Raw genomic sequence first — 26,691 nt, forward strand, 5'->3', positions numbered from 1 at the left:
CTAGAGTTAAAACAGATAGTCTATGAAGACAAAGATGAGCTAAAATGAAGGCCATGTCTATAGAGATCACAAAAGCTCAATTGAGATTCAAATTGAAAAAAAACACTTAAGCCTCCAGAAGCTAGGGGGTAAAGGAAGACAGACTATGAGGAACCAGTCTATAGTAGAAAGCAAGACCACAAGCACATGGAATCAAAAACAAGCTAAACTGAATCACAGAAATGATACCACACTAAAAAGAAGTTCTTTGGACATTTTAAAATTGATATAAATCAGCCTGTTTCTTGAAATGAAATCTGAATTGCAAAAAACAGACCCTCAAAAACAATGTAGCTACTTGAAATTAGTCATACTGAAGCAGGGAGGCAGGCAGGCAAGCACAACTTGCACATCCCAGCACATGATACAAATGACATGCAAAGCATGCAGTTTAGTTACCACCTGTGCTCTCCAAAACTTCAGAAATGTGAAATATGGAAACAGGTAATAAGTAGCAAAGACTAGAGGTGAAAATAGTAATCTAAAAGGTTATAGGGAGATTCATTGTGGTGGCACACACCTATATCCCCAGCCATTTGGGAGGCTAAGGAATGAGGATTACAAGTTCAAGTCCAGCCTGGGCAATTTAGCAAAATCCTAAATCAAAATAAAAATTAAAAAGAGCTGAGGGCTGGGACTGGGGGCTGGGAATGTAGCTCATTGGTAGAGCAGTTGCCTAGCATGTGTGAAGACCTTAGTTCAACCCCCAGTATAACAAAAAAAAGTGGCAGGGGGATGGAATGCTGGGGATGTCGCAAATAGCTCAGTAAATGGTAGACTTGCCTAGCCTAGCATGCATTAAACCCTGGGTTTCATCCCCAGTACTACCAAAAATAAAACAGTAAAATGACATAAAAAGCAGGCATTGGCAAATTATAGCCCACAGAAAAAATGCAGCTACCAGCTATATTTTGTAAATAGTTGTTGGAACAGTCACATTCATTTATGCATGGTCTAAAGCTGCTTTCCCTGATACACTGGCAGAACCCACATAGCCCCCAGAGCCTAAACTACTCAGTATCAGGCTATACATAGAAAAAGTTTGCCAATTCCTGCCATAAAGAACACAAACCAGTGGTAGCAAAACTGACAAGACACTTACAGAAAAGAGGGACTGAGGGGCTGGGGTTGTGGCTCAGCGGTAGAGCGCTTGCCTAGTACATGCAAGGCCCTGGGTTCAATCCTCAGCACCACATAAAAATAAATAAAATAAAATAAAGGTATTGTGTCCAACTACAACTAAAAAATAAATATTAAAAAAAGAGGGACTGAGATAATATTTATTCATGTTAAAAGCAGAGCTCTGGGGGCTGGGATTGTGGCTCAGTGGTAGAGCGCTCAACTAGCAGGTGTGAGGCCCTGGGTTCTATCCTCAGCACCACATAAAAATAAAATAAAGGGGGCTGGGGTTGTGGCTTAGCAGTAGAGTGCTTACCTCGCACATGCAAGACCCTGGGTTTAATCTTCAGCACCACATAAAAATAAATGAATAAAATAAAGGTATTGTGTCCAACTACAACTAAAAAACAAATTTAAGAAATAAAATAAAGGTACTGTGTCCAACTAAAACAAATATTTAAAAAAAAAAAAAAAAAAAAAGGCAGAGCTCTGGAGCCAGGTGTGATAGAGGCTGAAGAAGGAGGATCAAGTTTAAGGTCAGCCTCAGCAATTTAGCAAGACCTTGTCTCAAAAAATAAAGAGGGCTGGGGATGGGGTTCATGGTAGAGTATCCCTAGGTTCACTCTCTAGTATAGCGGGTGAGGTAAGGGTGAGGGAGATAGGAGTCAAATATTGGAAAAAAGATTTGGAAACTCACTGGGCGTGGTAGCACACGCCTATAATCCCAGTGGCTTGGGAAGCTGAGACAGAAGGATCACAAGTTCAAAGCCAGCCTCAGCAAAAGGCAAGGCACTAAATAACTCAGTGAGACCCTGTCTCTAAATAAAATACAAAAAAATAGGACTGGGAATGTGGTTCAGTGGTCAAGTGTCCCTGAGTTCAACACCAGGTACGTAAAAAAAAAAAAAAAAGATTCTGGAACTCCTGCTGAGATACCCCTCTTATTCTTTGAATGCTAAATGTGCTGGACATTTAGAAAATTAATTACATGCCATACACCAAAGAGATCCACACTGGAAAAGACTCATTAAAAAATAAGTAAAACATAAATGAATTATGAACTATAGGAAAATGTATTCATCTTCATAATATGGAAGAGAAGAATGCATTATAAAAAAAAAAGATTTGGAGGGAATGGGGAAGGGAGGAGGAGAGGCAAATGGGAAATACTGGGAAATTATATTGGCCAAATTATATTGTTACACTGTGTGAGTGTATGAATATGTAACATCAAATCCCATTGTATAAGTACCATGCATCACTTTTAAAATATGGGTAAAAAAGATATTTAAGCTATATGAAATTATAATTTTTACTTAGGAGGCTGAGAGATGAACATAACAAGTTCAAGACTAGCCTGGACAACTGAGCAAGACCTTGTCTCAAAATAAAAATTTTTAAAAATGGGTTAGGAATGTAGCTCAGTAGTAGAGCACTTCCTAGCAAGTAGGAGGCTCTGTGTTCAATCCCCAGTACCATCTAAAAAAAGTATGATAAAGAAACTAAAAAATTAGGACCCAAGTAAGATTTTTATCTCCTCTACCTCATTAGGAATCAAAGGCATATATTGAGGGCTGGAGTTGTGGCTCAGCAGTAGAGCACTTGCCTAGCACATGTGAGGCGCTGGGTTTGATCCTCAGCACCACATAAAAATAAATAAATTAAGGTATTGTGTCCAACTACAACTAAAAAAAAATTTTTTTAAATATATATATTGAATTTTCAAAGAACATTTTTTCACCTGTACAATTGGCAGATTTATTAAAAACCTTAAAACAGTATATTGGTAAGGATGTGTAAAAATGGGAATGCTCATACTACTAGAGGAACTGGAAGTTTTATTCAATGTTACAATATAAACATGGATATGCACAATTTATCTACAGGATGTTCACTACAGCACTATTTACACACAATTAAAAGGGTACTGCAGGCTGGGCTCAGTGGCACATGCCTGTAATCCCAACAGCTTGGGAAGCTGAGACAGGAGGATCACAAGTTCAAAGCCAGCCTTAGCAACAGCGAGGAACCAAGCAGCTCACTGGTCCAGTGCCTGAGTTCAATCTCTAGTTCCCAAAAAAGAAAAAAAAAAGATGGGGAGAGTAGTGCAGGCTGGGTGTATAACTGAGTGGTAAAGTACTTGCCTAGAGAGACCCAGAATAGCAAACAAACAAAAACAAAAAAGTAATAACTGAAACAAGGTTCCAAATATCAGAAAACAAAATTGATTTTTACATTCATAGTGTTATATGATAGTATGTACAAATTTGAAAATCATGTTATTAAAGCATATTTAAGGGCTGGGGACATAGCTCAGTTGGTAGAGTGCTTGTCTCACATGCACAAGGCCCTGGGTTCAATCCCCAGCACCACAAAAAGTAAATAAAGCACATTTAACTGCATGCAAGATGTCTGATATGCTTAAATAGAGAGCAACAAAAAATTTCACTCATGATCCTAACATTAACAGACAAAAGACTGTCATGCTACCCCCAAACTAACTCACTTTTGAACCTCGAAAGAAAATATTAATTTAAAAAAATAGAAAACAAAACTCAAAATAATAAATTTAACAAATAAATTAAAAATCCTTGGAAAGTAGAAATTTTCTTCCAAAATGCAAGGTTAGTTCATTATTGGGAAACCTATTAACAAATACAACAAAAAGGCCAAAGAAAAATAGTTGCGCGACCTTCATGTTCAACAATCACTTACCTGATTGAGAGGTCTCTGTTCCACTGTCCAGATCACCTTTTGAGATAGCAATGGAAGGATTAATTCCTCCAAATCCTGAAAGCCAAATTTAGAGATTGACATAGCAAATTACCAAAACCACAGGACCCCTATACCTCGACTGTTGGGACAGTGACTATAACCCATTAGATTCCTTTACTAGCATCAGTAAGTTAGAAAACATACTGGTGAAAAAGGCAAATACTGGGGCTGATAATGTAAGGATAAGAATAAGTAACAAAGACAATGTCCCTTCTAAGCCATGCAAAGACCCACAGGAAGGAGATTCCTCTATGGGGATGGTAATAGCATGGCCCATGAAGATTATGTGTCACTCTACCATGCACTTATGGTATAGATCATAAGAGACTTTCCACTGCTGGTTCAAGTACAGATGTATTATTGTTATTGTATTAGAATGTGACTAAAATTACTCTGAATGTTTGCTTTATTGTATAATTCTGTTCTAAAAGTCTGAGTATATATACTGTAAAATAATAAGGAACAGCACACAGGATTGTAGCCCAAATCTCACCTATTGCCTGTTTTTGTAAATGAAGTTTTATCAGAACATAATCATGTCCATATTGTCCATGGATGCTTTCATGCTACAATTGCAAAGTTGAATAGATATTATCTTGCTCTTTACACAAAATGTTTGCCGACATCTGTCACAGAGAATTCCTTTACATGACAGCTGGACTAAACCTAAATCTAGCAGAAAGCTTAGACCTAGCAGAATGAGGGAGATTTATATTCTTTTTTTTTTTTTTTTTTTTGGTACCGGAGATTGAACTCAGGGGCACTCGACCACTAAGCCACATCCCCAGTCCTTTTTTGTATTGATTTAGAGGCAGGGTCTCACTGAGTTGCTTAGTGCCTGGCCATTGCTGAGGCTGCCTTAGCCTCCCGAGTCGCTGGGATTATCAGCATGAGCCACCGCGCCTGGCCGGGAGATTTATATTCTTAATTGTTTGCCAAATTAATTAGACTATTCCAAATAAACTTAGTGAAGTTAGTCAAGTTAGAATACTATGTTATGATATGGTACAAGGGAAAGGACAACAAGTGATTAGAACAAATGATGCCTATAAACAATAACAAAATGTATGTGTGACTTCACAAGGGGTTTCTTATGAATAACTTCCAAAATTAGGTCCTACAGAAAAATGTAGATGTGAGAGAATCTATAACAGGTTGAACATACCTAATCTAAAAATCCAAGATGCAAAATAATCTCCAAAATTCTCCTAAATGCAAGAGAGATTATTTTGGATTTCAGATTTTCAGATTATGTATAACCAGTATATAAATATATCCAAAATATTAAAAACTCTGAAATCTAAATAATTCTAGTCCCAAACATTTCAGATAAGAGATATTCAACCTGTGGACATTTACAATAGCACAACATTATCATTGGTAAAGAGGTATCAATGTAAGCCATTACTATATGGGACAGATTTAGAAATATATGCATCTATGAATAACTCTATATGGTCCCCATTATATTGCATTTACCTTTTTTTATTTTTTTGAGGATCATCATGAGGTATTGTAATATATCAAAAGTACAAATGATCACAAAACACTTATAATGATAATAATCTTTCTGGCCCTGTCCTTTTTAATATTTACTTTTTAGTCGTAGTTGGACAATACCTTTATTTCACTTATTTATCTTTATATAGTGTTGAGTATCAAAGCCAGGGTCTCATACGTGCAAGGCGAGCACTCTACCACTGAGCCACAACCTCAGTTTTAAATGTCTTTAAAAACATTTTTAGCTAGGCATAGTATAATCCAGGGACTCTGGAGGCTGAGGCAGGAAGATCACAAGCTTGAGATCAGTCTCAGCAATTTAGTAAGACTCTCAACAATTTAGCAAGATCCTGTCTCAAAATAAAAAAAAGACTGAGATATAGCTCAGTGGTAAAGGGCCCTTGGATTCAATCACCAATACACAAAGGAAATTTTTACTTAGCAGGGCCTAGTGGTGCACACCTCAGGAGGCTGAGGAAGCTGAGGGAAGATTTCAAGTTCGAGGCCAGCTGTGGCAACTTTGCAAGATCCTGTCTCAAAATAAGAAATAAAAAAGGTAGGGATAGGGCTGGGGATGTGGCTCAAGCGGCAGCGCGCTCGCCTGGCATGCGTGCGGCCCGGGTTCGATCCTCAGCACCACATACCAACAAAGATGTTGTGTCTGCCGAGAACTAAAAAAAAATAAATATTAAAAAAAATTCTCTCTCTCTCTCTCTCTCCTCTCTCACTCTCTCTTAAAAAAAAAAAAAAAAAGGTAGGGATATAGGGCTAGGGCTGAGTAGAAGAGTGCTTGCCTATCATGTGTGGGGCTATTTTTAGCACCACATAAAAATAAATAAAGACATTCTGTCCATGAATAACAACAAAAAAATAAAATTTTAAAAAAAGGTAGGGATATAGCTCAGTGTTAAAGTACCCCTAGGCTCAATCCCCATTACTGCAAAAAAAAAAAAAAAAAATTAAAAATTAAAAAATATGTGGAAGGATATGTGTACTTAGCATGCTTGAGACCCTGAGTTTAATCCCCAACACAGGGGACGGGGGTGGGTGTTAAGACTATTTTGAGTTCCAGAACTCCCAGAATCATATGATCATATGCACTCAACTCATATTCAAAAGTGCCAGTAGTGATTCCATGATTCTGTGCATTCCTCAGGTACATACTTATCTCTACTTTTTGAGTCTACACCCGGGTAGCCACTTTAAACTGGAGAAAAAGACTTCATTATTTTGCAGGAAAAAACAAATATATGGTTGTTTCATATAAAATGAAAAAAGGAGGTGTATAAGGCAGGTGAGGAAAAAAAGACATTTCACAGCACAAAAGGTAAAAGACCATAGGACCATCCATTGCTATAAATATTCACTTGGCTGTTAATGCTAGGTAGAATAAATTAGTGTAAGGAAAAATAGAGGTACCACTTCCATATCTCCTCCTTGGGTCTAGCTAGTCTTAATGGTGCTAATGTATACCCTGACTTATAAACATCTTGGTTCTGAAACTAGAAAATTTCTCTGAAGAAAATAATGAGTAGTACACTAAGATTAATATTTAATATTAAAATTTAAATAATAAGCTAAATGCAGTCGAATGTGCCTGTTTGTTTCAGCACTTGGGAAGCTGAAACAGAAGGATCACTAAGACCAGGAGTTTCAGATCAGCCTGGACAACACAATAACATTCCATCTTAAAAATAAGGCATGGTGGCTCAGCCTGTAATCTCAGAAAGTCAGGAGACTGGGGCAGGAGAATTGTGAGTTCAAAGCTAGACTCAGCAAAAGTGAGGCTTGTTAAGCAACTTAGTGAGACCCTGTCTCAATATGAAAATAGAAAAGGGCTGGGGATGTGGCTCAGTGGTCAAGTGCCCCTGAGTTCAATCCCCGGTATCCTCCAAAAGAAAAAAAAGATAAATAGGTAATTATTTTCAAAAACTTAAAAATGTTATTATACAGAAAAAAAAAGAAAAAATGATTAGCTAAAATAAGACTATAAAAATAGCACATGGGTAGGTTGCCAGATCATTTCCCTCTTAATACTACTTATGGATAGTTTCCAATAAAGTCTTTACATGTATAAACATAACACTTATAAATAAAAAACAGAACAGAAACCTGCTGTGAGTACCCAATGCCCTGTATGGATGCCAACACTGCCATGATAAAAAGATTTTAAACTGGGTGGTGCAGTAGGGGCTTGAAGACTGGCCTATGGAGGAAAAGAGAAAGGGAATAGGTTGTACTCTGACAAAGAGGAAGAGAGCACAAGGATAGAAGGAGAAAGGAAATTAGAGTAAATAAGAGAATGATTCATTCACTTTACTTGTGAACCACTTCAATGTTCCATAGAGCTCCACATGGAGATTTTCAAAGACTGCAAGGCCTTTTTGATTACATACCATTTTGAGTCTGAAAGCCCAATGCTGAGTACTACTCCACCTATTAAAGGGTAGTACAATCAAGAAGGTCTTGTAGGACAGTACAGTGGCACATGCCTATAATCCCAACAACTGGGGAGGTTGAGACTGAATGATTTTAAATTCAAGGACAGCCTGGGCTGTGAGACCTGTCGCCAAATAAAAATAAAAACACCTGGGGATGCAGCTCAGTTTAAAGCCCTTCTGGGTTCAATTCCCAGTACCCTTACCTACAGAACCCCCCCCCCAAAAAAGACGGTCTTATAGTCTTTAAAATTCTCCATTTATGTAATCTAAAACAAATGAGCCACAGCCAGGAATGGTGGCACATATCTGTAACCCCAGCAACATGGGAGGCTGAGATAGGAGGACTATAAGTTCAAGACCAATTTAGCATGATCCTGTATCAAAACAGTAAAAAGGCCTGGGGATGCACCTAGGTGCCATAGGGCCCCTGGGTTCAATCTCAAGTGCCACAGGGGGAAAAAAATCCTGATTCTAAAAGGCCCTTTTATGGCTCATTTTCTGTGGGGTACCATTATGCCTACCATATTTTAATATTCTGCTACACAAACAAAGTCACATCAATGTGTTTTATCACTACTACAGAGGAATCATGGTTATCCAAATGTACCAATGCTGGGAATTCTTCTCTCTAGGAAGATTTATCCGGCCCCATTGACATTCAAATTCTAAAAAATTGGGGTAAAGAGTCCTTCAATCTTCAGTCTCAGCTACTCAGAAGCCTTAGAGGGGCTAATACATGAAAAATCACTTGAGGGCTAGAGATGTGGCTCACGCAGTAACACGCTCGCCTGGAATGCGCGGGACGCTGGGTTCGATCCTCAGCACCACATAAAAATAAAATAAAGATGTCAACCGAAAACTGAAAAATAAATATTAAAAAAATTAATTCTCTCTCTCTTTAAAAAAAAAAAAAAAATCACTTGAGCCCAGCCAGGGCAGCATGGAGAGACCCCATTTCAAAAAAGAGAAAATTAACAGAATTCTTAAAGGTTCCCGGGTTCCCAGACCCTCCCTGAAACCCAGTAACCCCAAAATCATTAGCTATTAAGTAAAAAAATTCCTTATCTCCTCATCTAGTCTCTTTGAGCATAAGTACCTATTTACAATAAAAAGCTATCATTGGACTTGACCACAATAAGACAGTAAGGTTTCTATGGGCTGGGGATATAGCTTAGTTGGTAGAGTGCCTGTCTGGCATGCACAAGGCCCTGTGTTCAATTACCAGCAAAAAAAAAAAAAAAAAAAGACAATAAGGTTTCTAGAGAGTAGGTATGTGGCTGACCTCAGACAGAAAGAGACAGAAAGGAGAAACTGCTGAGAAGGGTTTTAGATAGAACAGTATTACCAATTTACCCTAAATTGTTGAAAAGGAAAACAGAATGAATAGCCTGATATGCAAGGGAAGGAGAACATGTAGGGTTAGGTGATCAAAACTGGCTTCGGACTCCTGATTCCAGTGAGTATTTCACTTCAACCAAGTCTCTCATAAAGAATTTTCCCAATTATTACACTTTACTACTCTATGCCCACTAAAGGCCAAATTCCTAAATTTAAAAATAAGGGCTGGGGATGTGGCTCAAGCGGTAGCGTGCTCACCTGGCATGCGTGCAGCCCGGGTTCGATCCTCAGCACCACATACAAAGATGTTGTGTCCGTCGAAAACCAAAAAAATAAATAAATATTTAAAAATTCTCTTTCTCTTTAAAAAAAAAAAAAAAAAACTTTGATAATACATAGAAAATGGAAGGGTTAGGGGCTGTAGCTTAGTTGTTAAATACTTGCCTAGCATATGGCAAAGCCCTGGGTTTGATCCCCAGCAACACAAACCACAAAAAAAAAAAAAAAAGAAAAGGAAGAGAAAAAGGGCTGGGCCCAGTGGTACACTCCTATAATCCAGCAGCTTAGAAGGCTGAGGCAGAGGATTTGCAAGTTCAAACCAGCAACGGCAACTTATTGAGGCCCTAAGCAACTCAGCAAGACCATCTCTGAATAAAATATAAACAAGGGCTGAAGAAGGGCTGGGGAGATAGTAGTAAAGTGCTTGCCTAACGTGTGAGACACTGGGTTTGATCTTCAGCACCACATAAAAATACATAAATAAAATAAAGCTCTTCAAATAGAGCTGAGGGAAGGGAGGGAGATAGCTTGGTGAAAAAGCACTTTCCTAGCATGCAGGAGGCCCTGGGTTCAATCCCCAGCTCCAAAAAAAAAAAAAAAAAAAAAAAAGAAAGAACAGAAGCGGGGGTTGTAGCTCAGTGGAAGAGCACTTGCCTAGCATATGGAGGCACTGGGTCCCATCCTCAATACAACATAAAAATAAATAAATAAAAATAAAGGTGTTAAAAAAAGGGCAACAATTTTAAAAACGGAGGGGGGCGGTCTGGGATGTGGCTCAGTGGTTAAGTGTCCCTGGGTTCAATCCTTGGTACCAAAAAAAAAAAAAAAAGAAAAGAAAAGAAAATGGGGGCTGGAGTACAGCTAAGTGGTAGAGGTAGAGTATATGCTTAGCATGCACAAGACCCTGGGTTCAAACCCAAGACCAACCAACCGATAAGTAAACAAATAAGGAGGGCTGGAGATGTAGCTCAGTAGTAGAGTGCTTGCCTGGCATGTGTGACGCACTGAATTCAATCCTCAGTACCAAAGAGTAACATAAATTATTCTTTTAAGTCCCATTTGTACCACTAATTAGCAATATGATTTAAGAAAAGTCACTTGTGCTTTCAAAGACCCATCCTTGAAATGGAGATAACTTGCCAACACATCTTTAATCCCAGCAGCTCAGGAAGCTGAAGCAGGAGGATCACAAGTTCAAAGCCAGTCCTAGCAATTTAGTGAGGCCCTGTTTCAAAAAATAAAAAGAGATGGGGATGTGGGGATGTGACTCAACAACTGAATGTCCCTGAGTTCAATACCTGGTATGGAAAGAAAAAAAAAATAGATAACTAGATAACTAATTAACATACAAATCTTTGGGCTGGGGATGTGGCTCAAGCGGTAGCGCGCTCGCCTGGCATGCATGCTGCCCGGGTTCGATCCTCAGCACCACATACAAACAAAGATGTTGTATCCGCCAAAAACTTAAAAATAAATATTGAAATTCTCTAAATCAATCTATCTATCTATCTCTCTCTCTCTCTCTCTCTCTCTCTCTCTCTCTCTCTCCCCCCCCCCCTTTAAAAAAAAAAAACAAACATACAAATCTTTGAGTTTGAACAGATTCTATGAAAGTATGCAGAGGCTCCTAGTAGATGCTCAATAAATGGCATCAAATGCACAAAAAACTATAAGTTGCATATTTCCCCAATATAGAACTACAGAAAGTTATGTTCTAAGATGGCTTTTCTCCCCAGAAAAGTCAAAACATCTGCAGAAATCTGCAAAAAAGCCACAGTGGGGAAGTATACTAAAATCAGGAAAAGGTTAAAGTAGGGATCATAAGTTGTAACTTTCTGGATACTTATGAATGGCCTAATTTTAAAATGGTTATTAAAAAAAAGAAGTAATGCGAGAACCATATAGAATAAATAAATTAACTACAAGAAAGCATATAAAACGTAGTTCCTTCTATATATTTCTTAAATTTATAATTTGTGAATGTACTTTCTTGGAGAGTTTGAAAAGAAATTAAAAAGCAAATTGATTCCATATATCCCAGGATCAGCTGTAAACACATACCCCATATAAAGAAAGTGGGATAAGGAGGATTTGTGGACATAATACATTTAACCTATACCAGGAGTTGGCAAACTTCCTATAAAGAGTCATATGATAATACCTCAGGCTCTGCAGACCATACAGTCTCTCTCACAAGATCCTGCTGTAGAAAAAAAAAAAAAAAAACAGACAATAATGAATCATATCTACATTCCAATAAAACCTTACAAAACCAGAAGCTCACGGGCTGGGAGTGTAACCCAGGGATAGGACATGAGCTTAGCATGCACAAGGCCCTGGGTTTGAGCCCCAACACCAAAATTCTGGGGTTTATGCCATCTTGGTTACTTAGGAACCATTTCAGTTCTTCTGATCCTCAGCAGTGGTGATCACAAACTGAGTAAATATATATTCCCCCCAAACTATTTTGAGAATACGTTTTAGAGAAAGTTTCAGGCTTTCTAAGTGGTCTGAAAATGGCATTTCTAAGAGCCTCCCTGACAGGAGTCATCTCCTACTTACCTTTTTCACTATATTACCTTAATCACTGCGAACCCCCCTCTCTTCTTCTATGTGGCCACTCACATGGAACATTTGCTGGACTCTGAAACACTTTTCAAAGATATGCCTTCACAATCCAGCCTAATAAAGAGTTACAAAAATAAATAAATAAATATTATTATCTGCATTTAGCTAGGTCAGCCTCCATTGCATTAAGAAACAGTGACAGGTATAAAAAGGGAAAATGAATAGAAGGGAGAAAAACACACGATGTTGCACAGTTTAACTCAACCATTTTAAATGCAATTTTTCACTTCACCATGGGAAAAAATCCAATATAAAAATCTCAATATTTTACTCCAAGGGCTGGGGATGTGGCTCAAGCGGTAACGTGCTCGCCTGGCATGCGTGCGGCCCGGGTTCGACCCTCAGCACCACATACCAACAAAGATGTTGTGTCCGCAGAGAACTAAAAAATAAATATTAAAAAAAAAAAAATTCTCTCTCTCTCCTCTCTCACTCTCTCTTTTAAAAAAAAAAAGTTTAAAAAAAAATATTTTACTCCTTTTTGGTGGGCGGGGCAGAGCTACAGATTAAACTCAGGGCCTCACACATATTAGGCAAGTGCTTGACCACTGAATTATATCCCCAGTCCACATTTCACATTTATTGGTTATTTATCCTTTTATCCAAACTCACAAGAATTAAAGTTCTGTGACTTTGTTAATGTCAAGAACAGTTTCCGGCATTTAGTAAGTACTTAATAACTATCTGCTGAAAAAAGGCTGGAAGTGCCTCATCATGACCACTTTCCCTTCTCTACTAACAACAAAACTACTCACAACTTACCAAGGCTTCCAAACTGCCTCACCATGACATCCTCAGAAATAGTGATTGATCCTGGCACTCTGGTGAATTTGCTGAGCAGGAAGGCTCAGTATAAGTATCAGGCAGAGCCATGTGTGGTGGTACACACTTGTAATCCCAGCAACTCCAGAGGCTGAAGCAGGAGGATCACAAGTTTCAAGCCAATCTGAGCAACTTCGCAAGACTCTTGGCAACTTAGCAAGAACCTGTCTTTAAAAAAAAAAAAAAAAAAAGTATTAGAAAAAGGGATGGGGATGGGAATGGAGTTGTAGCTCAGTGGTAAAGCGCTTGCCTCGCATGTGTGAGGCCCTGGGTTCAATCCTCAGCACCACATAAAAATAAACAAATTAAAAATAAGCATATGAAAAAAAACATTGAAGATTTTTCTTTAAAAAAAGGGATGGGCAAAAATTGTTAAAAATAAAAATGGGCTGGGAATATAGCTCAGTTGGTAGAGTACTTGCCTCGCATGCACAAGGCTACTGGATTCAATCCCCAGCACCACATACACATACACACACAAAAAAAACAAATTGCAAATCTTACTGTATGTTAATTGTACCTTAATAAAACTGACACAAAAATTGTTAAAAAAAAAAAAAAAGAAAAAAGGGAGGGGTGGGGATGAAGCTCACTGGTAGAGGGTCCCTGGGTTCAATCCCCAGTACCTAAAAATAATACAAGAAACAGGCAGATCCTTATTTTGCTTTTGACTTATGAAAAGGTTTCTAGCTGCCCAGGAATCTGCACGTTTAACAAGCACCAAGTAACTAACTTTATGCATAACAAAATTTTATACCATGGAAATTTCCATCATCAGGTAAGTACAATCTCAGAAGCTATTACAAAAATCTTTAGTGTGAGGACTGGGGATGTAGCTCAATGGTAGAGTGCTTGCCTAGCATGTATGAGGTCCTGGGTTCAATCCCCAGTGCTGCAAAAAAATAATAATAATTATAGCAATGACACAACAATAATTTTTTATTGTGAAATAAAATCATTTCTGTCTCACATGGCCTCCTTATATTTGGATGGAATCTAAATTGAAGCACCGAGTAAAAGACAACAGTCTTGGCTTGGATTCAAATCTATTTTCTACCAATATAATCTCAAGCAATTTCCAATTCTCCTATCTGTAAAAATGGGAGAATGGGGAAAATAGGCTAGATTCTTTAATCTCTAGTTCATCCTGATCTTAACATGTTTTCAGATCATAATGGGAAAATGTCAAGTAATTACCTACTGCCTATTTAAACCACCTTCCTTGTCCCATTCCTACTAATTGGGCAAGACCATCAAAATCACTGACCACTTACCAAAATTTCACAATAGTTTGATAACCATGTGCAGCATGCTGATTTGAGCCTCTCCCAATTCACTAATAACCTCACTGGACCAAGCAGGGCTCAATGTATCTCTTCACCAGCACATGCTTTCTGACAGCATTATGCATCACCTGTCTGACAGGGAAAAGAAACATATAACATGAAACAGTCAAGCTTTGAGATCTAGATTTATTTTTAACACCTGAAGTCCTCTCTATCCAGCCACACCATGAACCTCAGATTTCACTCTTGCTAAGTATTCACATTAGCATCACAATTATGATTTTTTTAAATTTTTTTTTTTTTTTTTTTTTTTTTTTTTTAGTGCTGGGGGTTGAACCCAGGACCTTGTGCATGCAAGGCAAGCACTTCACCAACTGAGCTACATATCCCCAGCCACACAATTATGTGCTTTATCTGGCAAAAGCTGTTGCAAGGTCTATAATTTTTATTTAATAAAGGATACTTGCTCCTATTTTAAATGAGGTTAGTTAACTTGGGTGCAGAGGCACCAAGTGACTATACCAGGGTGTTAGAACTCAGATGCAAACTCTGACTCTGACCTTCTTATTTCCCATCAATATCCCCATCTTTGAATAAGGAGCAAACTTTATCCCTTAGCAACCTTGCTACATATGGCAGTTTATGAACCTTATTCTATACTCCTGACTAAAACAGGCCCCAAAAGGTGAACAAAACCTTCTTCATCTAGTCATCAGTATCTGGTTCACACTGTTAGGTAATAAAACTTGTTATATAAGTTCCATTCCCACCAGGACTCATCAAAAATGAAAAGGAAGACCCATCTGTCTGGACTATCTAAAGGAACACAAGGAGTGAAGTGGGCTAGTGGCTAGTCCCCTAACCCTAAGACTCAATCCTGGAGAAACAAGGCTCTGAGGAGTAAGAGTTCACAGGACAAGCCAACGATATACGCCTCCCCCCATAACCACCACTCAAGGATCTTTCTTTCTAAAAAAGCTGCCTATTGCTTGTACATTTCTCAGTCCCTTGCTGCTTAGATCAAAATGCAACAAAGAAATCTGGCAATTCAGCTTAGGCTACTAATTTTTATCATTAGATGTTGATAGCACCAGTTAATGCTGCCAGGTTTGAGATGCAGGCAATCCTCAACTCAAACCTCAAGGAGCGGTTTCCTAGGGTTCCTTTTTTAACTATTTCACTCACCACTCAACACCAGCAAAAAAGAAAAAAAAAAAATCTGTTCTCTAATCTACTAGTGACCATGAGACCTAGAAAGTCAAATATTCATCTACACGATTATTTTTATTTTTCATGATTTTATTTTATTATGTAAGTAATTTATTTTACCAAATTCCTATTCATGAACAAGTTTTGCATTGCTCATTGCTATGAACACTATAAACATGTCCATCTCTAAACCTTTTTATTCGGCAGTACTGGGAATTGAACCCAGGGCCTCATGCATACTAGGCAAGCACCCCACCACTGAGCTATATCCCCAGTCCTTTTTATTTTATTTTGAGATCAGGTCTAGCTAAAGTACTCATACTGTCCTTGACTGTACAATCCTCCTGCCTCAGTCTCCTGAGTGTTGAGAATTATGGGCATGTAACACCACACCCAGGTCATCACTAAATCTTTTCGAATATCCTTAAATGCATAAATGCATATTTGGGGGTATAGTTCTAGACATGAATACAAACAAACAACTACAAAGATGAACAAGACATGGTCTCTAACCTTGAGCTTAAATCAAGGGAGATAAACATTTACCATTACCATGTACTTGATAATTTCAGTTCATGGTACTTCCTAATTAAAATTATGGCTGTTGTCAACATAAAACTATTAGAGAAGGCGCAAGCGTGGAAAGGCGAGGGCTGGGGCCGCGAGATCTCCGGGTAAGTTAGCAGCTGGACCATAGCGGTTTAAACACGAGTCGCCATTGCTCAGAACCCGGGGAAGGACCTTGTAAGAAAGGGAAGGCGAGACCCGCTGCTTTGGCTTGGTTTTCATCGCGTGGACACTTCTGCTATAAAGATGGTCAATGTACCTAAAACTCAAAGGACTTTCTGTAAAAAGTGTGGCAAGCACCAGCCTCACAAAGTGACCCAGTATAAGAAGGGCAAGGATTCCCTTTACGCCCAAGGAAAGAGGCGCTATGATCGGAAGCAGAGTGGATATGGTGGGCAGACAAAGCCAATTTTCCGCAAGAAGGCTAAAACCACGAAGAAGATTGTGCTAAGACTTGAATGCGTTGAACCAAACTGCAAATCCAAGAGGATGCTGGCCATCAAGAGATGCAAGCATTTCAAACTGGGAGGAGACAAGAAGAGAAAAGGCCAAGTGATCCAGTTTTAAACTTTGATTTTTTTCCCATTTAATTTTGATGCGAAAATACTGAAACTAGAAAAATTACCTGTAGGAAAATAAATGACAATTATATAATCATACCTTAAAAAAAAAAAAAACTATTAGAGCTGGCAGCTCAGTGGTAGAGCACTTGCCTAGTGTGTGCGAAGACCTGGGTTCAACTGCCAGCACCAAAAAGTAATAAAATAAAAAATACTATTGGAATTCCAAAGTTATATATATTACTGCTGAATATCATCTCACTGGCACTTTATCAAGTTTTATATTAAAGAACCAAATGAGGGGCTGGGGATGTAGTTCAAGTGGTAACGCGCTCGCCTGGCATGCGTGAGGCCTGGGTTCGATCCTCAGCACCACATACAAACAAAGATGTTGTGTCCGCTGAAAACTAAAAAATAAATATTAAAAAAAAATTTTCTCTCTCTCTTAAAAAAAAAAAAAGAAAGAAAGAAAGAAAAAAAAAAGAAAGAAGCTCCCTTTTAAAACCCACTTGCCCCAAAGCCAAAGAAGTGGGCTCTGTGGCACAGGCCTGTAATCCCAGCGGCTCAGGAGGCTGAGGCAGGATTGTGAGTTCAAAGCCAGCCTCAGCAACTTAGTGAAGCCCTAAGCAACTCAGCAAGGCTCTGTCTCTAGTAAAAATATAAAAAAAAGGAGTGGGGGCTTTGGAATGTGGCTCAGTGGTTAAATGCCCAAGGGTTCAATCCCCAATACCCCCAAAAAAAAGGCAGGGGGGGGGGAGATGAAGTGCAGGGCAGTGTACACATTGGGCTTGGGCTTCCATCTTTCCTTCCCCCTACTATTTCCAGTATACAACAGTGAAATGCAGCCATTTTCTTTCAAAAACAAAAAGACTCCCTCTCTACCTGGATCTCTCATTCCCAGGTAGACCTGCTGATGCATAGTTAGGCTATAATAATATTCATCCCAACCTAGAAGATTCAGGTAAAAATCAAAAGAATATTTTTCAGCACTGTAATGCATTAGATACAGATGAGATTCAAATGGATGACAGAAGTATTTTAAAGACCTATCCAGCCTGGGGCCGTGGAACACGCTGCCAGAGGCTCTGCAGGCTGAGGCAGGAGGATCACGAGTTCAAAGCCAGCCTCAGCAAAAGCAAGGCACTAAGCAACTCAGTGAGACCCTGTCTCTAAATAAAATACAAAATAGGTTTGGGGATGTGGCTCAGTGATCATGTGTCCTGGCTCAGGAACGCAGAGTGCCCCTGAGTTCAATCCCTAGTATCCTTCCCCCAAAAAAGACCTATCCAACAAAGATGAGTTAATGTGATAAAGCAAATATTGTAAAATATTATGGGCATACAGGTTATCACTATAAGATTCTTATCAACTTTTCTGCATGTATGTATGTATGTATGTATGTTTGAAATTTTTCTTTATATAATGCTGGGAAGCTGAGTGTGATGAAACATGCCTGTAATCTCAGATACCTGGGAGGCTGAGGCAGGAGGATCATAAATTCAAAGCAAGCCTGTGCAACTTAGCAAGACTGTCTCAAAATAATGTGATCCTGGGATGAAGCCCAGGGCCTAGTTAGACAAATACTCTACCACTGGGCGATAATCCCAGACAAGCATTCTTTTTTTTTAATTTAGCTTTCTAAATTGTCTGACCTAAAGCTATTTAACATTTTTCTTAATATTTATTTTTCAGTTTTGGGTGGACACAATAACTTTATTTTATTTATTTATTGTTATGTGGTGCCTCGCCCATGCTAGGTCTGAGTGCTCTCCCACTGAGCCACAACCCAGCCCCCAGTATAACATTTTAATGAAGTGAAATCAATCACACTGTGCTCAAAGGTAGGTTACTAAAATAATACAAATCAGGTTGAGAGGCTAGAGGGTAGGGCTCTAAACTCTTTGAAATTCTAGCTAGGTACCTAAGTAAATCTGGATGAATTACTAGTCCATATTAACTTTAGAGCTGGGCAAGGTGGCGTAGGACTGTAATCCCAGGAGCTCTGGAGGCTGAGGGAGGAGGATCCCTAGTTCAAAAGCCAGCCTCAGCAATGGCGAGGTGCTAAGCAACTCAGTGAGACCCTGTCTCTAATAAAATACAAAATAGGACTGGGGATGCAGTTCAGTGGTTGAGTGCTCCCAAGTTCAATCCCTGGTACTCCCCCCCCAAAAAAAAGCATTAGAGCTGTGGCTCTGGAGTCTGAGGCAGGAGGACTGCAAGTTTAAAGACAGCCTCAGTAAAAAAGCAAGGCGCTAAGTAACTCAATGAGTCCGGACCCGGTCTCTAATGAAATTTAAAATGGGGCTGGGGATGTGGCTCAGTGGTTGAGTGCCCTAGAGTTCAATCCTGGGTACCCAAAAAAAATTTTTTTTTTTGCATTAGAATCCTTTAAACACTGAGTGGGGAATATAGCTCAAGGGTAAAGCAGTTGCCTAGTATGAGCATGCAGGAGGCCCTGGGTTAGATACATAGCACCAGGTTTAAATAAATAGAAAAGAAAAAGAACCCTCTAAACATTTGCTTCATTCAGCCTACCTTTCTTTTCTGCCTTATCCCATACTAATTCCTTATTTTCCATATTCTCACTGCAAACAGCTGTGTAGACAGCTGGCAGGGAGGGAGAAGGCATCAAAGAATATCCTTGTATTTTTTTTTTTTTGGTGGTGTTGGGGATTGAACCCATGGCCTTGTGCACGTAAAGTGTGCACTCTACCAACTGAGCTATATCCCCAGCCCCCTTGTGTTTCAAATTAGGATATAATAAAAGGAATTTCTAGAGTTCAAAGCTCAATATTTTATGTTGAAGCACCCTGTACAACTGACCAAACAGGACCCTGGAAGAGGCCATATAATCTCCAAGTTTAAAATATGTCCTAGTTGACCCATCTGTAAAACAGGAAAAAGACTTGTCACAAGAAATACCAAATGAAATCAATAAATATATGAGTTTCTGAAATGCTAAAAGGATCTCTGGTGAATGAAGTAGGGAATAAACCATCACTGATGGGTGATGATCCAGAATAAGGCTAGTAATTTTTCAGTTTTATAAACTTTATAAATTTTTCAGGTCTTATAGACTTTTCTGTATAGGCTTTTGTGGGGCCACAACATATCTAACACAACTCAATTCTCCTTGCCTTTATGGTGCTCAAGCAGCCCCAGGTGAAATGTCAAAGAATGTGTTCTTCTAGAACTCTGCAAAAATAGGCAACCTAGGTTTTGCTCACCCCTGATCTAAAATGTGAAATCCTGGGCTGGGGATGTGGCTCAAGCGGTAGCTCACTCGCCTAGCATATGTGCGGCCCAGGTTCGATCCTCAGCAGCACATACAAACAAAGATGCTGTGTCCAGCGAGAACTAAAAAATAAATATTAAAATTCTCTCTCTCTCTTAAAAAAAAAAAAAAAAAAAGACACCTCCCTAAAAATAAATAAATAATGTGAAATCCTATGCAGGAATACTATTTAGAGGATGGCCTAGGGAGGAATAAAACTGAGGATGAGTGGGCTGGGGATGTAGCTCAGTGGTAGAGCGTGTACCTATACAAGGTGCTGAGTTCGATCCCTAGCACAGAAAAAGCTCAACTAAAGTAAAATAAAAGGGACAAGCTATAAATAGGAATCATTTAGCCAACACTGGCCCTTGAGGATGAGGCTCTGGCAATTATCCCCCCCCACCAAGGAAGAAACTGTCAGCAGTACCAACAGCAGCACCATCACATCTGCAAATACCAAGGACTGAAGTCCAAATATTCCACTGCCTCATGAAAACCTTGAGAAGATGCATATATAACTAGAAAGAATTAGTAAGTTTCTGACCACATACATTTTGAAGAAATAGTTGACCGTCCAGAGCCTGCAGAGACCACTTCAGCAGACACACAATAAATGTTTGTTGATGACTCATTCACTTATTCATCCAATAAACATTTACTGAGGCCTACTAATGTGCCAGGCTGGGCTCTGACAATGAAGACACCATCCCTGCCCACAAGGAGCTTACAGTCTGTTAACATAGAAGAGAGACAGGCATATACACAGACATTTACAATACAATCTGATAAGTTCTGTAATACTTATCAGGTTGTATTATAATGGCCGATGTAAAATTTCTTTCCAAGGGTTGCTGCTCCAGGCTGCTGCTGGCTGTAACATCGAGAGAGGAAGAAACAAATGGTAGAAATCAAAAATTAAATGCTTTTGAGTTACTTCAAATATCCAGACTCTCCCTAATCCCTGATCACAGATAAATATGGGAACTAGATATACACTGGCATGATATAAAATGAGACTTCAATGCTTAAGATAAGCAGAGGCCTTATAAAGAAGATCCTCAACCACCTCTTCTAAAATGAGCTTCCCTCCCTCTTCTGGCTTATCCATCTCCCAACTACCCCACCCTACCACATACAAGCCTGGTTTAATATCTACAATTAGAAAAATGCTGAAAGGCTAGGCATGGTGGTGCATGCGTATAATCCCAGCTACTTGGGAGGCTGAGGCAGGAAGATAACAAGTTTGAGGCCAGTCTCGGGGATTTAGTGAGACCCTGTCCCAAAATAAAAATATAAAGGGCAAGAGATGTGGCTCTCAGTGAGTAGGGCCCCTGGGTTCAATCCTCAGTAAAAAAACAAACAAACCACAAAAAAAAAGGCCATAAGGGCTGGAGATGTGTCTCAGTTGTATATCGTTCCCAGTACCAGGGGAAAAAATGGCTGAAAAAGAGCAGCTCACAACTAACTGGATTAACGCAGTGTAACTAGTTAGCAAAAATCAATTTGGTTCATTTGGCACCTCTAAATCCAATAATCCCCGCCCTTCACTGAAATGTTATTAAATGCAAAATAGATAGCATATGGCTAATGGAGTAGGAATAACAAATTAGAAGGGTTTATTTAATAAACATAATTAAACAGATTCTATAAAGCAGAAATAACAAATCTAGTTTCAGGAAAGCAGATTGAGACCCCTCCCTCAAGATCTCTGAGACAGATCTAATTCACTAACATATTACAAACAAGAAAAATGAAAGAGGTAACACACTCTTCCTGCTCCCTTTTTCATAATTGGGTGACAGTAAGAGACTCCTTCAAGAGATTATCATTGTGGGCTGGGGAGGTGGCTCAAGCGGTAATGTGCTTCCCTGGCATGAGCGGAGCCCTGGGTTTGATCCTCAGCACCACATAAAAAAAATAAAGATGTTGTGTCCACCGAAAACTAAAAAATAAATATTTAAAAATTCTCTCTTTAAAAAAAAAAGAGATTACCATTGTAGTTATTTGTTCAGACAGTTTTATACAGGATGAAATTTTTCTGTGTCCCATCCCGTAATTTTTTTTTTCAGGTTGAGCCATACTATTATTTTTTATTTTTTGTTAGTACTGGAGATTTAAGTTGTTGTTGTTGTATGAGTCACTCTAGCTAAATTGTAGAGGTTGGTCTCGAACTTGTGATCCTCCTGCCTCAGTCTCCAGAGTTGTTGGGATTATAGGTGTGCACCACCATGCAAAGAAACTAATAAATGTTTAAAATAAGATCAATCCCTGAATGGATAGACTACTGTTTTGTTTTTTTTTTATATTTATTTTTATTTTATTTTATTTTTTTAGTTCTCGGCGGACACAACATCTTTGTTGGTATGTGGTGCTGAGGATCGAACCCGGGCCGCACGCATGCCAGGCGAGCGCGCTACCGCTTGAGCCACATCCCCAGCCCTAGACTACTGTTTTGTTTCTTGTCCAAGTTGGTTTATTTTTAGGGACAAAATGTATTCTACCCACAACCACAGCCAGGGAGCACCACTTCTGTGCAGCACTCAAAAATGATTTCCTTTTAATAAAAAGAAATGGCTATCTTTCTAAAGGACAGACAAGTGTTATATCAAAATGGCTACCAAGAACCTGATACATATTTCACAGAGCAGTCATCTTTGGAATCACAAATATTTCTTTTTTTTTTTTTTTTTTTTTTTTAAAGAGAGAGTGAGAGAGGGGAGAGAGAGAGAATTTTTTTAATATTTATTTTTTAGTTCTCGGCAGACACAACATCTTTGTTGGTATGTGGTGCTGAGGATCGAACCCGGGCCGCACGCATGCCAGGCGAGCGCGCTACCGCTTGAGCCACATCCCCAGCCCCGACAAATATTTCTTAAGACTCAGTGCAACAAACACACCAGGAGTGTATTGGCAACAAATGTCATTTACAAATAGATAACGTTTAGGCACAAATCAAGTAATTCACAAAAAGAAATAAGATCTAATAACTAAGATCTGACTTCTGACTGGTGGCCCTGGATTCAATCTCCAGAACCAAAAATAATAATTAAGATCTGAAAGTCCAGCCTCATTGATAATCAGAAAAATGTGTGATAAAACAATGGTATCATTCTTTTAAGTGTTAAGGTAGCAAAAATTAAAAAATTTAAGTACCTAAATAACTGGGTACAGAAACTGATGTAACTTTTGGGGTTATGCTGAATATGTATAATGCTCAAACCTTTTGACAAATAATTCTAATTCTGGAACTTTATTATATAGTAAATAACCCAAAATAGACAAGTAATAGAAACTGAAAAAACATTCATTATATAATTTACTGAAAATCTATAAAATACTTCCACAACAGAATATCATGAAACTATTAAATGATAATTACAAAGAATATTTAACATGAAAATATGCATGTTATAATGTTAAACACAAAATGCAGTATAAAATAGTATAGAAAAATGGAAAGAAAGAAATTAACAAATTTATTAATACTAGTTGTCTCTGGGTGGTGAAATTATAGACCTTCTTTCCCCACAATTGATGGCTATCTTCAGACAAAGCTTCAACTAATATTTTATCTAATTTCTGGATTAAGGAAGCTATTCAAACTTAATAAAAGAAAAATCAAAAGAATAAAGTCGATTTGATCCAATGATTTCACCTCGACTACAAATATAAAAACAAAAATGAAAAGGCAAAAAATAACTTGAAATAGGTATTTATAACATATTACAGAAATCTGAGTGTTTTACAAAACACAATCTAATAGAAAATAATAAACACTAAATTTAAAACTCCAATAGATAAATCAGTGTAAGATATGAACTACATCACATTAATGTAAATAAAAATTCTAAAAAATTAAGGAAAAAGCAACCTAATCTCATCAATAACCAAAAAATGGAAAAAATGGCTTTTATTTATAAAAATAAGTTTTAAGGAAGAAAATTGGCAATATATATTGGGTGTTAAAAATATTCATAGCCTTTATGTAGTAATTCCAATTCAACAGATGTTATCTTAACCAAATAATACAAATACTTGTATTTTCAGTCCTTAATTACAGAAGAGGCAATAATCTTTACTACCCCACATTTGGATCAACGCACCAAAACATTAATCTTAAGATTAAAAAAAAAAAATCTCTACTACAGCAAAGACTGATTGTCTCAAAGCCTTAGACCAGATCACAAATCAGGCCAAAACAGGGAGGGTGTGTCCAGCCTGCTGCAGTCGGCCATTTTAGACCCTCTATAGAACAACAAAAAAAGTGTAGATGAGGATAGGAACCCCAGGAGGCTCCAAATCAACAATTGTTTACTTTTTTATTCCTGCATATATAGGCCTGTACAGTGAACTAAGTCAAAAGCAGTAAACAGGTCTCCTTCCTTTTTAGTTTTCGGTGGACACAACATCTTTATTTTATTTTTTTAATGTGGTGCTGAGTTTTATGATTTCAAAACGAAAAGTTTCCTTTAAATGTGTCCCTTTATTTTAGGAAATAAAACAATGTTTAGGCCCACAGGATTCTGGACATATACTATCTATATTAAAATCCAGTCTGCCATTCAACTGGCTATACAGTCTTGGACAAATTAATCTGGGACCTTCAAATTTCTCATTTGTAAAAAATGAACAAAGTACTGCTATTTCATAGGATTGTGGAGAATACTAAATGAGTTAAAGAATATGTAAAAGCACGTAGGCCAACCAGTACTTTGCACTAGTAAATACTAGACATTTAAGTATAATTATTATAAATAGGTCCAGAAAAGGAAAAGGACTAGCCTAAGGTCATGAATAGGATTACTGGAAAAGATCTGTCTCTTCACTTTTGAATCCTGAGCCCTCTCCACTACAATCTATATCTGTTAACTATTGTTTTTAGAATTTAACAAAATACATCCTCACTGGCAGCACTCAGCCACAACACTGCAGCTGCCCCCCCAAAAAAAAAGGAAAAAAGAGAAACATAAATCCCCCACCACTCCCCACCCCCGAGGAAACCATGTAGGAAATTCTTCAGAAGAAAAAATAATTTAGAGAAAAGTGTGTAAGCCCAGGTCACTTTCATACTACCATAACCACTAAATACTTTTCAAATTTCTCTCCCTGCCCTTTGGGTGCCCCTGGCAGCCATTTGCCCAAATCCCAGGTTTCAAGCAAAATCTAACAAACATTTGGAAACAGCTAAATCCTCACCCCTATGTTCTAAAGGGGAGAAAAATCAGAGATTTTCAACCAACATAACAGTAGTTTCTCACATTGCAACCACTATGCTGTGCTATTCCGATGCGATGAAAAAAATGTATCCAGAATCACATATAGCGGCCCAAAATCCGAAAGCCTTTCAAATATATATTGAAATATATTCAGAAAGTGGCAAAGAACGGTCTCTAAGTGATGACCTTTTACGCCCCTCCTACACACAGCCAGCTGCCGCAACCTTTTACAGTCATCTCCGCATTTTTAAACGCACACTATCCGTAAGCCAGTAAGAAGCTAAGACTCCGGGTTACTTCCTTGTGGATTTAGCCACAACCTATAACTTTCAAATCAGGCTGATCCCTTCACTAACTAGAAAGGAAGATCTGCTTCTCTGCAGACCCTTCTGGCCCAAAGCAGCCAAAGACAACTTACCGACCCCCTCGCCATTTTGTAACCTTAATTACCCATGCGCAGCGCGCCTCCCTCCCTCCCTCCCGGCTTTCTGACGGAAATACGCAGGCACGCTGCTCCTTCCCGACAGTTGAACTCAACCGTCACCATGTTGTCTGAAATACGCATGCGCACCCTCGCTCTCTCTCTCCCGCCCCTCCAACCGCTGGCGCAACTTTGATTTCTCCGCAGAATTCGCCTCTTTCGACCCTCCACGCCCACGCCCACCCCCACCCAAGCCTTGCGCCTGCGTGCCTCTCTCTTCCCCGCCACGGGAGCCCCTTTGCTTCACATTAGGCCTTCCCATAAAATACTTGAATGCCGCCACTCCGCGCCGCGCCGCCTCATCCCAGCCTCTCAAATGCCGTGCACACCGCGCCTGTCCTCATTCTCCCCACTCCAGCTACCACCTCCGTCACGCACACTCGCGCGCGCGCGCGCGCACATACACACACAGGCCTAATGATATCTGGATGTGTTTCTCGCTATAGTTGTGCCCCAGTGCCCAAAATGAGTCATTACCAGCCTTCCCTAATACAGTCTGATAAACTAGGGAAGTTGAATACGGGAAAAAAGGCGTTACGGGTGATCAGAGCATATCCCAGAACTAGATTTATCCTCCCCGACCCCAAGGGAGGAGCTAGAGTACTCTCGGATTCACATAATGTATTATAAGGCCCGCCAACCTGAACAAAGGCTAGAAAGCTTTCTCATAAACCATCGGATGAGCCTAATCCTAAACCCTCACCTGCTGCAAATAGGAAAATCGCCCCCCCAAAACTGTTTAAACATGAGGCATTATAGAAAATACCGATGCTCAGGTGCCTCAACGCTATTTAAAGGAAAGCTTGTATCCCTTTCACAATGGGAAATAAATGCTCAATATCTTTTTGGAGGTCTGAAGCCCGTACTGGCCCTCATTTTCGCCCGTCAATCGGGGGGAATGCAGAAATTAAGGATCTCCATGGCCCGAGTTCCCTCGGCCACCCTCCACATTATGTTCTCCCCCTCTGTCCTTCCTTTACCTCCTGGCTGAATCGAGTGCCATAGCGAGAATTCCTAGAGCCGGCTGTCCCAAGACAGTGTGCAGAGAGCAAGAGATGCCTGGGTGGCGGCAGCAGGCCTTAGAAGCAGTGGGTATTGGGCAGGAAACCTGCCATGCCTCCAGACGCAAGGCTGATGCCAGAAACCCACAGCTTGTC

General features: G+C 39.1%; 1 protein-coding gene and 1 long non-coding RNA gene across 7 annotated transcripts in view; one reads left to right on the forward strand and one right to left on the reverse strand.

Annotated features, from left to right (window-relative positions):
• Positions 1-26,691, reverse strand: part of LOC113175450 (uncharacterized) — a 73,488-nt gene extending 46,797 nt beyond the window's left edge. For 3 of the 6 annotated variants that reach the window (XR_013342537.1, XR_013342534.1, XR_013342536.1), the window contains exons 1-7: positions 26,515-26,691; positions 14,216-14,359; positions 12,882-13,109; positions 12,071-12,173; positions 11,653-11,694; positions 9,471-10,716; positions 3,874-3,948 (exon numbers count right to left, since the gene is read on the reverse strand). This is a non-coding gene — a long non-coding RNA (uncharacterized LOC113175450). Of the gene's footprint in view, positions 1-3,029; positions 3,225-3,873; positions 3,949-9,470; positions 10,717-11,652; positions 11,695-12,070; positions 12,174-12,881; positions 13,110-14,215; positions 14,360-25,471; positions 25,493-26,514 lie in introns of those variants that run through there. The other 3 variants (XR_013342539.1, XR_013342538.1, XR_013342535.1) reach the window with 3 other exon arrangements.
• Positions 16,250-16,570, forward strand: LOC113175451 (large ribosomal subunit protein eL42-like). Its single transcript, XM_026379701.2, has one exon. It carries the CDS (start codon positions 16,250-16,252, stop codon positions 16,568-16,570), a length of 321 nt encoding a protein of 106 aa, XP_026235486.1.

This window comes from Urocitellus parryii, chromosome X (assembly GCF_045843805.1).
Source record: "Urocitellus parryii isolate mUroPar1 chromosome X, mUroPar1.hap1, whole genome shotgun sequence".
NCBI lineage: Eukaryota > Metazoa > Chordata > Mammalia > Rodentia > Sciuridae > Urocitellus > Urocitellus parryii.